At 38.6% G+C, this 15,361-nt stretch overlaps 3 protein-coding genes across 3 annotated transcripts in view; 1 reads left to right on the forward strand and 2 right to left on the reverse strand.

Annotated features, from left to right (window-relative positions):
• Positions 1–3,610, reverse strand: part of LOC133440582 (regulator of G-protein signaling 22) — a 28,350-nt gene extending 24,740 nt beyond the window's left edge. The window contains exons 1-6 of the mRNA XM_061717898.1: positions 3,589–3,610; positions 3,453–3,481; positions 3,277–3,339; positions 1,924–2,091; positions 947–1,029; positions 10–119 (exon numbers count right to left, since the gene is read on the reverse strand). Of these exons, the coding sequence (XP_061573882.1) occupies positions 10–119; positions 947–1,029; positions 1,924–2,091; positions 3,277–3,339; positions 3,453–3,481; positions 3,589–3,610 (475 nt within the window). The remainder of the gene's footprint in view (positions 1–9; positions 120–946; positions 1,030–1,923; positions 2,092–3,276; positions 3,340–3,452; positions 3,482–3,588) is intronic.
• Positions 3,611–4,249: 639 nt separating this feature from the next.
• fbxo43 (F-box protein 43) lies at positions 4,250–7,513 on the reverse strand. The gene is made up of 5 exons (XM_061718193.1): positions 6,720–7,513; positions 5,899–6,621; positions 5,633–5,735; positions 4,781–4,990; positions 4,250–4,646 (listed from the first exon to the last, which is right to left on the reverse strand). Exons 1-5 carry the CDS (start codon positions 7,511–7,513, stop codon positions 4,398–4,400), a joined length of 2,079 nt encoding a protein of 692 aa, XP_061574177.1. The 3' UTR covers positions 4,250–4,397.
• Positions 7,514–10,388: 2,875 nt separating this feature from the next.
• The window catches only part of LOC133425134 (sperm-associated antigen 1-like), a 38,406-nt gene continuing 33,433 nt past the window's right edge, over positions 10,389–15,361 (forward strand). The window contains exons 1-10 of the mRNA XM_061715818.1: positions 10,389–10,402; positions 10,568–10,691; positions 11,880–12,039; positions 12,173–12,295; positions 12,380–12,450; positions 12,648–12,760; positions 12,855–12,960; positions 14,179–14,309; positions 14,443–14,549; positions 14,659–14,788. Coding sequence (XP_061571802.1) covers positions 10,570–10,691; positions 11,880–12,039; positions 12,173–12,295; positions 12,380–12,450; positions 12,648–12,760; positions 12,855–12,960; positions 14,179–14,309; positions 14,443–14,549; positions 14,659–14,788 — 1,063 coding nt within the window. The 5' untranslated portion in view covers positions 10,389–10,402; positions 10,568–10,569. The remainder of the gene's footprint in view (positions 10,403–10,567; positions 10,692–11,879; positions 12,040–12,172; positions 12,296–12,379; positions 12,451–12,647; positions 12,761–12,854; positions 12,961–14,178; positions 14,310–14,442; positions 14,550–14,658; positions 14,789–15,361) is intronic.

Raw genomic sequence — 15,361 nt, forward strand, 5'->3', positions numbered from 1 at the left:
CACACTCACCTGGGCGAGGGGACGGTGGACGGGACGCTGGACGGGACCGGACGCCTCTACCTGAGCTGCTCTTGCACTTGGACAGCTCAAGCTTCTGCTGAAACAAGAGCTTGTCGAGTCTGGGGGGAAAACGACAACAAAAAACATGTTTTACTTCTGTACTTCATGAATGCCATCAAACCTGATTGCTGTAATATATGAACAATTGTTAGGTGCAGGTGAAATATTAGTGCCAGGAAGCTGATGTGGTGATTATGTTTCTCACACGATGAATAAAGAATGAAACAAATGGAGAGAAAACAAATCGTCATAATCTGGTGAGTGAACACTAAATCTGTCCATAACATTTACAGACTAGTAAACAGACCTAGTCTTGAGCTGAGCGTTCAGTGTAATGATTAAGGATGGTTAAAGTCGTGTGCCAAAGTTAAAACTCCCTCTTTCAATCTTATGTTTTGATCATTTTATTTACACAAAAACAATAAAAACTCTTGTGACCATTGAAGGTTTTCTTACTAGAGAACACAAGTACCCTGTCCAGCTGATGGTCAGCATGTAAACACATGTTTTAGCTGCTTACTCGTCTGAAGGATTCAGGTGTTGACACAATGCCAACAGGGCTAGAAATAAAGAACCGGTTGTTACACCAAATCAGTCTTGGAAGGGTTGTAAAAGAGGTGGAAGATCTGGAAGTCAAATAAAGGGCAGGTTGGTTTTTTTAATCATTAGAATTATTGTTCATATATTTTTTTCTTTTAGCTTCTTTTTTTTCTGGGATTAAAAGAGGGGGGAGTAACTTTTGTAGATTATAGGAGAGCTACACAGATAAAATACAAGCTGCTGATCTTAAGATGAACAACTGAAGACTCTAATAAATTACAAGTGTTGTAACCACAAGATTAAAACTACAGCACATTCAGTTTTGTTTTAAATCCACGTGTATCACCTGTATTCAAAATAGCAGTCACTCTGAAGGTAAAAGGGTAACTTCTCTCTCTTGATCCACTGAGTTCCTTGTTCATCTAGATGCTGTGAAGGTCCGGGTGAGGTTTGATTTGATTTATTTTGTACATGTAAAAGACAACAATTAAAGAGAAGATAAGAAAACAAAAAAAAAACAACAAAACAAAGAATTTCATACTTTAACACTTAATATCTTAATTACATGTGCAAAAAGGAGTAGGAAGTGTAAACTTATTTAATCCTACCCCCATTCACTAATCATTTATTAACACATATTTACAATAACTAACTATAATTGTACTCACACACTTACCTATACATACACATAGTTGAGTATTTCTATATATTTGTACACACATACAATATGGGTACACCCATATAAATATACTTATTTACACCATACTATCTCTATATTAACTCCATCTGAGACAGACAGACAGACAGACAGACAGACAGACAGACAGACAGACAGACACACACACACACACACCTCTTTGTACCTTGTGTCGTGTTTTTTTTAAACTGGTTAATGTTTGGACATTGTTTTAATTCTGAATCCATTCTGACTGATATAGAATCTTTTCATTGTTGTTTGTGCTCTGCAAGTCCTAAAATTTAGAGTACCCCTTACATTATACCTCCCCTCTCTGTCATAAAACATTTCCTGTAAGTGAGATGGTAATAAGTTGTTCCTAGCATGAATTGTGCTGTTTGGAATTCCACTATGTCAAAAAATGTGATTATTTTAGAATTGAAGAATAATGAATTGGTGTGTTCATAAAAACCAGCATTCTGAATCATCCTTATGGCTCTTTTCTGCAGTATGAATAGTGGTTGCAGTGAACGTTTATATGCATTTCCCCAAACCTCTAAACAGTAACTTAAATAAGGCAAAACCAGGGAACAGAACAAAGGTTGGTTAAATCAAGCCCACTCATCTCCAGACTGACTGTGACGTACAAAGACGGTGTAGTGGTTGTCTACTGGGGGGGTCCTGGCCAGCACGGTGGGGTCAGCCCGGACCTCTCTGAGGACGGTTCCGATGGTTCTGGAGACGCTCTCAGCGGCCCCGGTCTCCAGCTCAAACAGCCCGCTGCCCTGGTTATACTGCACAGCCTCCGAGAAACACTGGACAAGCCAAGGACAATTGACAAATTACAGATCTTACAAAAGAAAGTGATCCGAGTTATATCATGGAGCAAATTTAATGCTCCCTCTGATCCTCTTTTTTATGGATATAAGCTTCTGAAACTTACTGAGTGTAACATTTTCCACAATGCCTGCGTAATGTATAACGTAGTGTTTAGACTCAATGACAGACTCTGTCATCTCATCCCAATTTATGCTCCCACTCATGAACACACCACAAGGGGAAAACCGCTTTTAAAGGGAAAGAAAAGGAAACTGAAATGTACAAGTTTCAGTGGAACCTGTAAAGGTCCAAAAATTTGGAATGAGACTGATAGTTGCTATAAAAGAGTCTGGATCTCTCTCAATTTTCAAAAAGAGACAAACAAAAATTGTTATTAAATTACGTCTCTTATGTCTAATTCTCAAATGATGTCTAACTATCTGTGAATGTTTATGTACCAATACCTGATTACAAATAATATAATATATTACAAATAATAGCAGTGACCAAAACACCTGCAGAAATACTGCAGGAATAACATAGCAGCAGTTAAATGCAGCCTTCTGTAAGCTTTAAATATCCACTGGGCTTACATCAAATACATCAAAACACAACAATAAAAAACACTTTTCTGAACTGATCAATATGACTGTCCTTCACAGGATAAGTAAAATGGATCACAGCAAAAACTAAAAATCTTAAGAATATTTGTCCTATTTCTAGTTAAAATGTCTCATTTTAGTAAAACAATCTCATTACACTTAAAACAAGACTCATCACTGGAAAAAAACAATTTTCACCTGTTTCAAGTAGATTTTCACTTGAAATAAGTAGAAAAATCTGCCAGTGGAACAAGATTTTTTTTGCTTGTAATGAGAAGATAAATCTTGTCCCAATGGGAGATTTTTCTACTTATTTCAAGTGAAAATTTACTTGAAACAGGTGAAAATTGTCAAATAAGTTATTTTTCTGGTGATGACTCTAAATGTTGAAATAGCAGTAAAACCACATTCATTGATGAAATGACATAAGAGATGGAAAGGGGGGATGGCAGTTTTACAGGGGGGATGATTTGGACCGTTTTTATTTCAGGGGGGATGGCATCACCCCTCATACCCAGTACTGAATGTAAGGAAACATCAGTGGGAGATAATGTAAAGTAAACATGAGCCCGACATTACCGGCAGCCTTAAGAAATCATTGAAGGAGTTAACCAGGTCGTGGTCGGAGGCCAGGCAGCTCTCCTGGGGACAAGAAAACACTGGTCAGGTGGAGCCAGGCAGGGTCAAACTAGGATACATCAACTTATTATAAATGATAAAGTTATGAAATGCTGCTATTCAAGACGTGCACTCACAAAGTTGCCAGCAGTGAGGTGAGGGAAGTCTGCACAGAGAAAAACTTGAAAAGAAATCAGAAAAAAAAGAAAGAAAAAAAATCAGTTCAAGAGAACAAATAAACTTCAAAAGTTGAAAGAGTAAGATCATTCTTACCTAGTGAAACGTTGTCACACATAGTTGCCTCCAAAAAGTTCCTGCAGTGTAGTTTGAGGGGATAAACCGGGGTTTGAGCCCCGTTTGAGCGGCTCGGGAGGGCAGCAGACCCGGGTTGCCATGGAAACGCGCTCCGTCCAAACACGGGCAGGTCAACGGTTAACCAGCGGTAGAGACACAAAAACAACACCTGACTAAGTCTTCCTTAGAACACAATTACTTTATTGAACATTTTTCCAAAATTATACTACTGTATAAATGTTCAGGGTCAATAACACGCAATGTTTAAAAGAAAATACGTCCCAACAATAGAATGACGACGTTGCAGTGCACACGTTTTAACACTAGATGGCACCAAACAATTAAGAATTTATTTGAAGAGGTGACAACCATTACAAATAACAGTATATAGACATTTAATAGGAAAAAAATCTCACAAAATGTATTTTAAAACTTGCAAAGACAATGCCTGGAGTTGAAAAATTAAGAAAATCAAAAAAGGACTTTGCAGTGTGTAAAGACCATCAACAGCTAATCAAATTATTGCATCTGCTGTTGAGGATGAAAAAAAAAGAGGCATAATTTAAAAACATACAAGTAAGAACTCTATGTTTGGGGAGGAAAGGGGGGGGGGGGGGGGGGGGGCAGATGACAGTGTACATATACAGGCACAAACAGTGAATAGTACAGACAGTGCTTATGTATTGGCTGTCAATAACTCATCTTTGCCATTTTCAAATAGTCAGTTAAAAGAGAAAAAAGCTAAAGTGACTTTTGCATAGTGCATGAGGGCAGAGTACACGCTGTACTTATAGCCTCCTAACATTCCTCTTGCTCCGAGCGCTCCCTGGAAGTAGATCGTCCTTCTTGCGACGGCCCACAGACTGACTGCCACACTCTCTGGAGCCGTGAAAAGCGCACAAGCACGATGTGCAGAACTGGAAGCCACAGTCCTCCCTGCTGCACACGCCCTCCCCTCTCACTGAATGACATCTGGCAGGATGTTGACATCTTGGGCAAGCTTTGAGGCACTCATCATTGAAGAGAGTTTTGGCAACCTGAAAGGACAAAGAGAAGTTTTTTTTCAGGTTACGTTTACAACTTTTAGGTCGTACTGTGAAGAGGGAAAAAAAAAAAAAAAAAAAAAAAAAAAAAAAGTAATACATTTATCCAACTACTAAAAACTACTCACCTCCAGGAACTTATCCCGTTTGCTGCTGCTGCCGCCGCCGCTGCCACCTGAGCGTACGGCGCTGTGCTGTAATGGGGTTAAAACGTCATTTGCGGACTGCGGGGTGCAGTAGCTGGAGGTTCTGGACTGGGCCTGGACCGTCTTTAAGGCTGACCTCTTCAGCAGAGCAACTCTGGTCTCGGCATCAGAGCTGGGGACAGCGGCACCAAGCTGTGACACAAACACAAATAGATCAGTAGTGTCTACCACAGCTATACTCCTGTGTTCTCCAAGCAAACATGAATTTATTTTTTATTTATCCAGGAAAGTCCCATTGAGATGCAATATCTCTTCTGCCAGGGAGTCCTGGTCAAGATGGCAGCAGAAAACTAAATTCAGTTTCATATAAAAGAAAATACATACGACAAGTAACTTTACAAAAAATAAAAACATATCAAACATAAAACATACAAGGATCAGAAAGCTAAAAAGAATTCATAACAAATAATGACACTTGATTAAAAACAATGACATTGTTCTGTGAAAACTGATTTTAACATATGTTTGAACATGTTAAGAGAGGGTAAATATTTCAAGTTGAGTATGTGCTCATTCCAAGCTTGCGGTGCATAAAAAGGCCAATTTACCCAACTCTGTTCGAGTGCTTTGGACCATGAGGAGAATTTTCTCTGATGATCTAGTGTTATAGCTACTAGAGTAATATTTTAATACATTGGACATGTACAGAGGTAGTTTACCCAGTGATGCTTTTGCAATAAATTAATACTCCTGTATTCTCTGAGCAAACATTAATAAAAAAGGCACTTTTGCCACCGAGATGCCTTTAATTGTGACCTACTGGAAAAAAAATACCTCAACAGCAGCCTCTACTTTCCTCAGGTGGCTTCTTCTCCTCGAGCTAGCTTGCTTGTCCTGCTGGATGATTTCATTCCAGCCTTTACACACCCACGTACACCTGCATATTAAAAATAAATAACAATTATGCATGAGACCAGTATTTTAAGTTAAACTGTGATGAGTCTTTGTCTGGAAGATGTGGTGGATTATATAATGCAAAAACAGTAAAAGTAGGACTTTAATTTATAGGATAAAGTGCTTTGGAAACATGAATTCCTCACCTGTAGAGGCTCTCAGAGTCCAGCTTGCTGAATATAACGGCCAGGATGTGCCTGAGGTTCCTCTTTTTCAGCTCGGTGAGGATGTCCACCTTTCCCAGACCCATCTTTCTGCCAATCAGCCCTGCCAGCGGCATCGTTGTCCCGAATATCACCGGGGTCTTAGCCAGCGCTGCTGTGGACTTCAACTCTTCTTTCAGGCTCTGGCTCTGCCCAGCCATCATCTGAAGTTTGTATTGGCAAATTTTGTGAACCAGCTGCAAGGCTGGAGTCAGAGACAGATTGATCGGGGTTGTCCTGAGAGGAGTGATGGCCGGATTAGAAGGTGTTACATTTTCCGTCTTGGCTGTAGTGGTCCTGAGTGGGGTATTGTCACACTTTGCAGAAGTCTGACTATTAAAATATTTACATGTAGCAGGTGGGACGCTGCGGGGAGTGGCGTCATCAGAAAAAACATCATCCTCTTTAGATTGGCTGTGGCACTTCTGGTGATGCTTTCTATCCACCGAGTCTTCTTCAGATTGAGAGCCACCTTCTTTGAGGGTAGAGAGCCTGTTCTGACGCTGCAGACGAGAGCGCCATTTTGCATCTGCCAGGTTGGGGGTTTCACAGTTTCCTCTGGAGGCCGACGTGAGAAGCTCCTGGTATGAACCGTCATGATTAACTGAGGAGTCTTGGGATTTATCTGTTGTCAGGGAACCAAAACCACTGTCCTCATATAGAGACCTATAACAGGGACACAAAGGGAGTAACAAATATGATTTCCTAATCATTGGCTGGATTTTTACAGCAAATGCGTAAAGTTTAATGCAGGAAACACATACCTGGTGTATTTGGGCGTTTGCGTGAATGAGGGTGTGGACGACGCGCTTGAGCTGTCACACAGGATATTTTCGCCTCTGCTTACTGGTGATTGAGAGTTCTCTGTTGTTAAAGCTGGTAGAAATGTGCCAAGGCATGAAGTATTCATAGTAAATTGATCTGAAGGAGAATTGCTCCCGCTGAAATCTCTTTCTGTGAATGAAGTAGTTCTCTCAAAAGCAGTGAGGGGGCCGGTGTTGAGTTTACCATCTTCACGTGTGGAGGTCCTAACCTGTGAGAAGAGCAGACGACGTTTCCTACCGGAGAGAGGCACATCCTGCTCCAGTGTTAAACTGTTTGATAGCTCCTGGCTTGTAAGATCTAGAGATTCAAAGGACACACTGAGCCAGCGCTCAGACCTGGCACCAACGGAGGATTCACTCATCCTGATGCACGGTGATCTGGAGTTGTCGTTTTTGAGTGTGGTGGGTTTAGACACGAGAAGTCTGTGCCGTAATGAGGCATCTCTTTTATACACTTTAGGAGTTTCACACCACCTGAATGGAGAAGGTTGCAGTACTTCCCTGGAGTCTCTCCCACAAGACCAGACTGATTCTCTGCAGTTGTTTTTTGGGCTTTTTTGGGCTGAGAGCTTGAGGTTCTCCTTTGGAGTTTCATTGAAGTCTTCTGGAGATCTGCAGGAGTCAACTCCCACAGCACTCTGGAAGAAGCCCGAGTACCCGCTGTCAGAACAGTCATAGCAGTGCTGGCTTTTGTAGCACTCCAGGTAGCCATTGCATTCAGGTGTGTACTCCATCGCTCTCCTGTGTGCCCTCAGTGGTTAAAATGCAAACTTCAGTGAGGAGGAATTAAAGTGACCTGAAGATGACAAACAAAAAACCTTAGAAAAGGACATGACAATACTCAGAGCATAACATAATTAATACCTTCATTGATATATCATTACTTGAATTAGAGCACATTACACAGGAGAAGAATGCAATGCTGTTTTATTGCTACAATGACAGTATGATTTTGCCTTTTTACGTCACAATACATTTGAACTAAAACAAAATGTAATCAAACTGTAGCCTTTCACTTTCAAGAAGTTACACTAAAGTATGACATTTACAATTTAGGAGTTACAGCCACTTTAAGCAAAGTACAAAATAACATGATTGTGATAAAACAATCATTTTTAACCATTTGCAGTTGACGTCTGCCTGACGTCCAGAGCCTGTGGACGTGAATGAAGTCTCAGTTGGCGATGCTTTACTAGGACTTTACAGCAAGACCCTTGTGGGTCTCTCTTTTTTCTTTTTCTACATTCAACTCTGACGGGTTTACATCTGACTGACTTGTTGGTTGAAGAATATTTCATTTTTCTGCCTTCAAAGAGTTCTGAGCTGCTTTGGCAGTATGATGAGGCTAATTATCGATTAGATTATCGTTCAGTTTTGTACCATTTGAATCTAAGCAGTGTATAGCCGTGAATTCATTAAGCCATTTCTGTCAGCACTAACATCATTAACAAACACTAGTGAGCCTGTACCATTGGCTGCCATATATACACCAATGTGATAACACTGCATCAACCATGCTTTTAAAGAAACAGAACCTGTTCCCCATCTACCCTCAATGTACAATCTACAGTACTGCACCAAGCTCTTTAATCTCTGTATAATATCCTTATGCACTTTTTGAGTATGCAGTGTTTTAGTTGTTAGCCTAGTGTCCTTATCTTTTAGTGTTTTTATTGCTTGCTTTGAGCCAGTAGCAATGACGTTTTGTTCCAGTTGTAGTTGGACTTTTGGAATGACAAAGTGAACCTTGATACCTTTTCATTGTGAAGCATTTTAACTCAGATGTGCACCATCTGTTGCAATTCAAGGTTTTTCTTGCAAATTTCTGAGTTTGTAAACCCACTTTTTACCCCTGCAAATTTGTGAGCTTATAGTCAGAATTTTTGTTTTCCTTTATGAATATGGTTTTTATTGTCAGTTCTGTTTTTTTTTTTTCTTGAAAATGTGTAAATTCCATATTTAAGTCAACACGAACAACAAGATCTGTTACAAGGGGTGAGTGTTGTGTACCCCAACGCAAAATTGCTTTTGGGAAGTCATCATTCTCCTGTATTGCAATGACTCAATGGAAAACTTTGCCAACAGGACATTATTTCATGTAGAAGTCCCCACAACTTCTCACATCTTGCCAAGCGTTGGTTACCGTCAACTTGTGTGTGTTACTTGTGTGTACATTTATGAAGTGTGTTGTGTGTGTGTGTGTTGGGGGGGGCAGCCTAGCTTTAAATCTTAGGTGCCAACATCTGACAGATCCCATGCTCTGTTGAATCTGCTTCCATGTTTTTATTTATCTACAGGACTGTCTCAGAAAATTTGAATATTGTGATTTTCTGTAATGCAATTATAAAAACAAAAATGTCATACATTCTGGATTCATTACAAATCAACTGAAATATTACAAGCCTTTTATTATTTTAATATTGCTGATCATGGCTTACAGCTTAAGAAAACTCAAATATCCTATCTCAAAAAATTAGAATATTCTGGGAATCTTAAACTGTAAGCCATAACCAGCAATATTAAAATAATAAAAGGCTTGCAATATTTCAGTTGATTTGTAATGAATCCAGAATGTATGACATTTTTGTTTTTATAATTGCATTACAGAAAATAAAGAACTTTATCACAATATTCTAATTTTCTGAGACAGTCCTGTATTGTCTCTTTGCTTTGTTGTGCTCTTTTACTTATTTTTTTACATAGTATTCCATCAACCTGCCCAGGGACTACAGGTGGAAAATAGCAAGCTGCTACAACCTGGCACAATGCAAATTCTCTTGTAAAAGATTGTCTTATTGTGCACTGTCCCCGTTTTGAAATAAATACATAAATTACAAATTACAAGTGATAACCCTTCTTTTCAGATTACCTTTGTCATAGAGAGATTTTTAGGGCATTTTAAAGCTCTGCACATTTTTGCCCCTCACACCCATCTCTTTACATCCCCCGTTGTCATGGGAGACGGCAGCTTTAAATCCCTGGTCGCTTCTCCCCGCTATAAAACACCTAGAACCGCGAAGACCAACAACGACCCCGGCAGTATCGTTATTCAAACATAATATTTACAAGTATTACTAAAAAAAAAGCCTCAATCTGACGTTAAAACACGAAGCTGCTACAATTATCTTGATTACCAATTAGCACGACCAGAAACACCTGCGTGGATTGATACTCAAAATGCGGGACATTAAAGAAAATGGTTTTGTGGTTATAAAAACACCACCCGCGTTCACAAAGCCTATTCATAAAACAGTCAAAGCCCCACAGAGACATATTAAAAAATAAAAACATTGATAACTACAGATGCTGTGATGAAAATATTTAACATTGGCCCGTTAGGAAACTTCAACAACCTGTATGAAAGGAGACAGTAATATTCACAGTTAAACCAGAAAAACTTACTTAAAAAGTGAGGGTTTGTGGAGAGCCGGTGTGGTTGTTACTTGGGACCTCGGCTGACACCCCCTCTCATGTCTCCTTTTCCGACAAAATCACCTGCAAACTTTTCAAATTTGGAGCCCTCTGTTGGCGGGTCACGTGTTTCCGACTGGACTTCCGTGTGGTGGTTACCATGGCAACCAGCAGACCAAACTCCGAGCAGCAGCTCACACTAACGGAAGCCGGTAATGTAGCTTTATTGTCTCTAAATTAACGATAAAAAATACAAATTGAAGATAAAATATGTCAGTAATACAGACATTGCAAATGGAAACTATTGTCTTAGTTGGACCTTGGTTCCTAGAACAATGCAGTCTATATGAATCGGTCTGTGATCATTTATTTTTCAGAAATGAGTGCAGACGCAGTTTGCTTTGACTACACTGAGAAGGTTCCCGTGGAGCATCTGGATTATGATTACATTGGGAAATGCAAAGATGTAAAATACCTGGAGAAGGTGTTGAGAGTACTGAGGTAACTTTTTAGAGCTCTCTATATCAAATTAATGAGTGGTGATGCTTGCTATGTTGATTTGGGTATTCATTTAATTGGTGATTTGATTTGATTATTTAAGGATGAAGGAAACATGTAGACTGCACCTTTATTTTTTATTTTTTTATTTCTTGAGGAATCTTTGTTATCCCCATAGAGGCAATTTGTTTTACTGGCAGTCTTATCTCTTACTTCTTGCTTTTATTTCATTAATTTAAATAATCTTTTTGAGGGTAGGCAATGAATAAGCTTTGCTTCAGCCTACACCTTTTTCGGTCTAGATGTTATTTGTATATTGGAAACTTTTTTGTAATGTTTTCTTTGAACATTGTATTCGTTTCCTTGATGTAATTTTTATTCTTTTTTTGTGATGTCATGACCGAAATAAACTAAACTAACTTTTTAGAGTAAGTAAAAGTATATTTTTTAACTTTCAAATGTAGTGAAGTAAAAGTAAAAGTCCTAATTTAAAAAAAAAACACAAGTAAACTACAAATCCTCAAAAAAACTACTTAAGTAGTGTAACGAAGTACATCTACTTTGTTACTATACACCTCTGACCTTATTAATAAAGTTAAAAAGAGCATTACAGTGAAGATAAAACAATGTAAGATATCTTAATACAACAAAGGATAAACCAATTTATAACAAAACCAATGATCAATTACAGTCAGCAATAGATGCAATAGGGGGGGTGTGGTAGTCTAGTGGCTACAGAGGTGGGCTTGGGTCCCAAAATGGCAACCAAGATGAACCACCTTGGGCCGCTGAGCAAGGCACTTAACCCTAATTGCTCGATGGTGTGCGTCTCAGATGTAAGTCGCTTTGGATAAAAGCATCTGCAAAATGACAGTAGTAGTAGTAGTAGTAGTAGTAGTAGTAGTAGTAGTAGTAGTAGTAGTAGTAGTAGTAGTAGTAGATAAAGCAATAACATGATAAAATCAAAGTTAGTGAATGAAGGCCAGCAAAGATTACTTTGAAATGGTTTATTTTCTAAGCCCATGTTTAATGACTGTTAGCAGAAGTAGATATGTGTATGTTAGATATTATCTATTCCTTATTGCAAAAGGTTAATAGAACGTATCCCAATACAGCAGAGTCACAGACGTGATGGGAAATATTGCTGGAACTTTTTCTGCTCATAGGAAAAGTGTTGTATTTTGTGTAAAGGTCCGGTGAAGAGGGCATTTATCCGCATCTAATCGGGTTCTGTGAGAATCACCTGGAGAAGCTGAACCCTGCGAGCCGAGCGCTCCGGGAGGAAACCCCTGCAGCAACACCAGCCAGCCTCCCAAACCATGAGTGGAGCCAAATACTCAGCGACTTGAAGGTATGGTGCTATGTTTTGTCTTGACTTGGGTTTTTGTTTCTTTGTTTTCATTTCTTTATTGTAATATGAACTTTCAGCTCTGTTTACACATTCTCTGATATCTTTAAAACTTTTTATAATTTACTTTTTATAGACATGGAAAGAAGAAACCAAACAGACTGAAGCTTCACTTAAAAACCAGTGGGTTTTTGATGACTTAGAGAAAGATAAAATGCCCCCTGTTAGAGGTTCCAATTGCTTTGTTCCACTTTGTGAGGTAAATCTTTTTTATTACTACGTACAGCATATGTACAGTATATGTATTATCTGAAAAGAGATACCTTAGTGTTGTTTTTTTCAGAATTCAGCTCCAAAAGAAAGAAAGAAGACTTCAAAATGTGGTCTTCCTCGTAATTATCAAGAATGGGACAAGTGAGTCATCACTTTTGTCTGTTACATTAAAAGTGAAGATCACACTCATAGTGCAGTTATGGCACTGAGCAAACTGAGCATACAATTGCTTTGTTAAGCTTATTTAATTCCTGTGATCCCCAGTTATACACTAGATGCTGCTCCCAAATCTTGTTTGGCAGAATATCTTTCTACACCTGTTTTGTCTTCATTTTCAGGTTTGATGTGGAAAAAGAATGTGACAAAGTAGATGAGAATGCGTTCAATAAGGATCCCCCAGCCATTGTAAACATTGGAACCCCCAAAATCAAGACTGAATTGGATGCCTCATGTAATGTATTACAGCACTGCATCTCTGTTTTATGGCAATTGCAAAGCGTTGACTACACTAAAGTGTGTATGGGTGTGTGATATGTGTGATCCAGTCCTGTCACAACAGGAGAAGCTCCTTCGGGCCAATCGTGAAAAGGAGAAAGGGAATGAAGCCTTCAAAGCCAAAGATTATGAGGAGGCGGTTGCATACTATTCCAGGTCAGGTCCCCCAAACAATTCTATGCATTAAACAATTTGTGTAAAAGGAGAGTTTTTATCATTTTGCTGCTCTGAAGCATTTAGATGTGAGTTACCACAATGACATGGAGGAATGAGATTAGCAGTAATTTTAGAGAAGCACTTGTTACTAGAATCATGGAAGAGTTATAATGTAATTTCCAAAATATCTGGAGTCCATCTTTATACTGTAAGAAAGATCACTTAAAAGGGGATAACTTTCAAGACATCTGCAACCTCAGCAAGTTCACCTCAAGCAATCAAAATCCCAAACTTCTCGACAGGACCCATCTACCATATTGAATTATCAGTCATATAAGTACAATTAGAAAAGGACTGCAACATATTTCTTTAAAGACTTGTCAGTAGCAAGCCTCTTAAATAGCCTAACTTGAGTTTTCAAAGTTGCATCAGACCAGACCACGAGACTTCTGCAACAATGTCTTTTGAACAGACAAAACCAAAGTGGAGTTTTTGGGCCAAATTGTACAGACAAACTGTTTGGTTTGTCAAAAACCAAACAGGCATGTCAGTAATAATGCCTTGTAAAGGCATACTGTTATACATACCTCCTGTCAACAGCCAGGCGCAGCGGTAAAAGGGTAGTAATTTGGGTTTGTTTTGTCGCCACAGGATCTGGGCAACATGCAGTCTTTGAGCTAACCATGAAATCATTTATTTACCGTCATATTCTGTAGTCAAATGTTCGGCCGTCTTTTTGACAGCAAAGAAAGCTCAGCCAAAGCTGTGTCATGCAATCGGACAATTACCCCAAACACACCAGAAAATCTACGACAGAATGGCTGACAAAGAAAAGAATCAAGGCATTTCACTGCTGTTGTTGAGACCTAAAGAGGGTTGTCCAAGAAAATGATGCCTGCAAACCCCAAATAACTGAAACAACATGGTAGAAAAACAGTGCTGCTGAATCATGGGGTTTTCTTTGTTTTCCACACTCCTTCTGAATTTTGCATAGTTTTTATAGATTAATACTGACACCTTATTATGTCATGTGTTATTTATCTGAAATTGTATTTACCTTCATTTTTAGATTTGGTGTGCACCAGAGAATAATCGTTCATCACCCACCAATCTCCTACCCGTTCATTTAGAATGGTAGACGTGTCCAGACCTTTGACTGGAACTGTATAGTAACCTTACTGTAAATATAGGTCTGTTTAATTCTCCATTTCATTACAGGAGCCTTTCTATTTTTCCCACTGCGGCAGCTTACAATAACAGAGCTCAGGCAGAGATCAATCTCAAGCACTGGCACAAAGCCATGACAGACTGTCAGCGAGTGCTTGAGCTGGAGCCAGGCAATAATAAAGGTCCTATTCCTATATTTAGAAAAACATCTTGTTATTCTTATGATGTGTTAAATCATTAGTCTTAGCTTTTTAAATACAGTTCCATTTGTGTATGCCATGGTTCCATAATGTCCCGTGTTTTTGTTATTATTAGCCCGGCTACGTCGTGCTACCGTTTATGATCATATGGGTAATTTCCAAATGGCCTCTGAAGATCTGAGGATGGTTCTTCAGGAAGAGCCGCAAAACCCTGCAGCCACTGTAGGTGATCAAAGTTTAAGGCATATTTATGAACTTTTTATACATTCTGCATAATGTTATAACCCATCGTGTTTTGTTTGGTTGTCCACTGTAATTATTTGTGTTTTAGCAACTTCTGTCTAAAATTGAGAAGAAGATGTCAGAAAGTCAGCCAGAGCAGCAACGCAAAGGCAAAAGAATTGTCATCCAAGAGGTTGAAGAAGAAGAACAAGAACTAGAACAAAAAGAAGAAGAAGAAAGCTACAGCTTCAAAAAGACACAAACTCAACATACTGGTAACTGTCTGAACCCTCACAAAATCAATTACAATATCCTTCATTTAGACACAGTCACAGAGACCAACAACAGTTTAATGACTTCTTATATTTTTTTAAACAGTTCTTAAACGGATTTCAATGTTTGTCATATTCTTTTTTTTTTAACGCCAAATTAAATCAGTGAGAGAAACCAGAACACAAAAACACTAGACTCACTTGTCACAAAAACAAAAGTGAGTAAAATAAATGAATAAATCTGTTTTTTAAAGATGTTTTTCCCTCTCAGCAGAACCTCACCACTGAGATTTTATTCAAGATAACAAGAAGCCTTTTAATGATTATTTTTTAGTATTGATTATTCACTGAATCTGGAATACAGTATAAATATCGATATTATAATAGTTATTTTTTATAATTGTGATTGTTGATCACAATATAATTATTAAGTAATTTGTGTTTTTGTGGGTCTGAATTGTTTTGCTTGTCACTCCACTGTAGCTGTCTGGCTACCATTATGATTTCCACAAAACAGAGAGAACTAAAAAACTAAGGGCT

This window comes from Cololabis saira, chromosome 3, assembly GCF_033807715.1.
Source record: "Cololabis saira isolate AMF1-May2022 chromosome 3, fColSai1.1, whole genome shotgun sequence".
In the NCBI taxonomy this organism is placed as follows: domain Eukaryota; kingdom Metazoa; phylum Chordata; class Actinopteri; order Beloniformes; family Belonidae; genus Cololabis; species Cololabis saira.

Excerpts from the sequence above, each read along its gene's own strand:
- fbxo43 (XM_061718193.1), bottom strand. The coding sequence starts at position 7,513 with ATGGAGTACACACCTGAATGCAATGGCTACCTGGAGTGCTACAAAAGC. Across the intron at positions 6,622-6,719 it reads CAAACGCCCAAATACACCAG|GTCTCTATATGAGGACAGTG; the intron begins GTATGTGTTTCC and ends TCCCTGTTATAG. Across the intron at positions 5,736-5,898 it reads GACTCTGAGAGCCTCTACAG|GTGTACGTGGGTGTGTAAAG; the intron begins GTGAGGAATTCA and ends TTTAATATGCAG.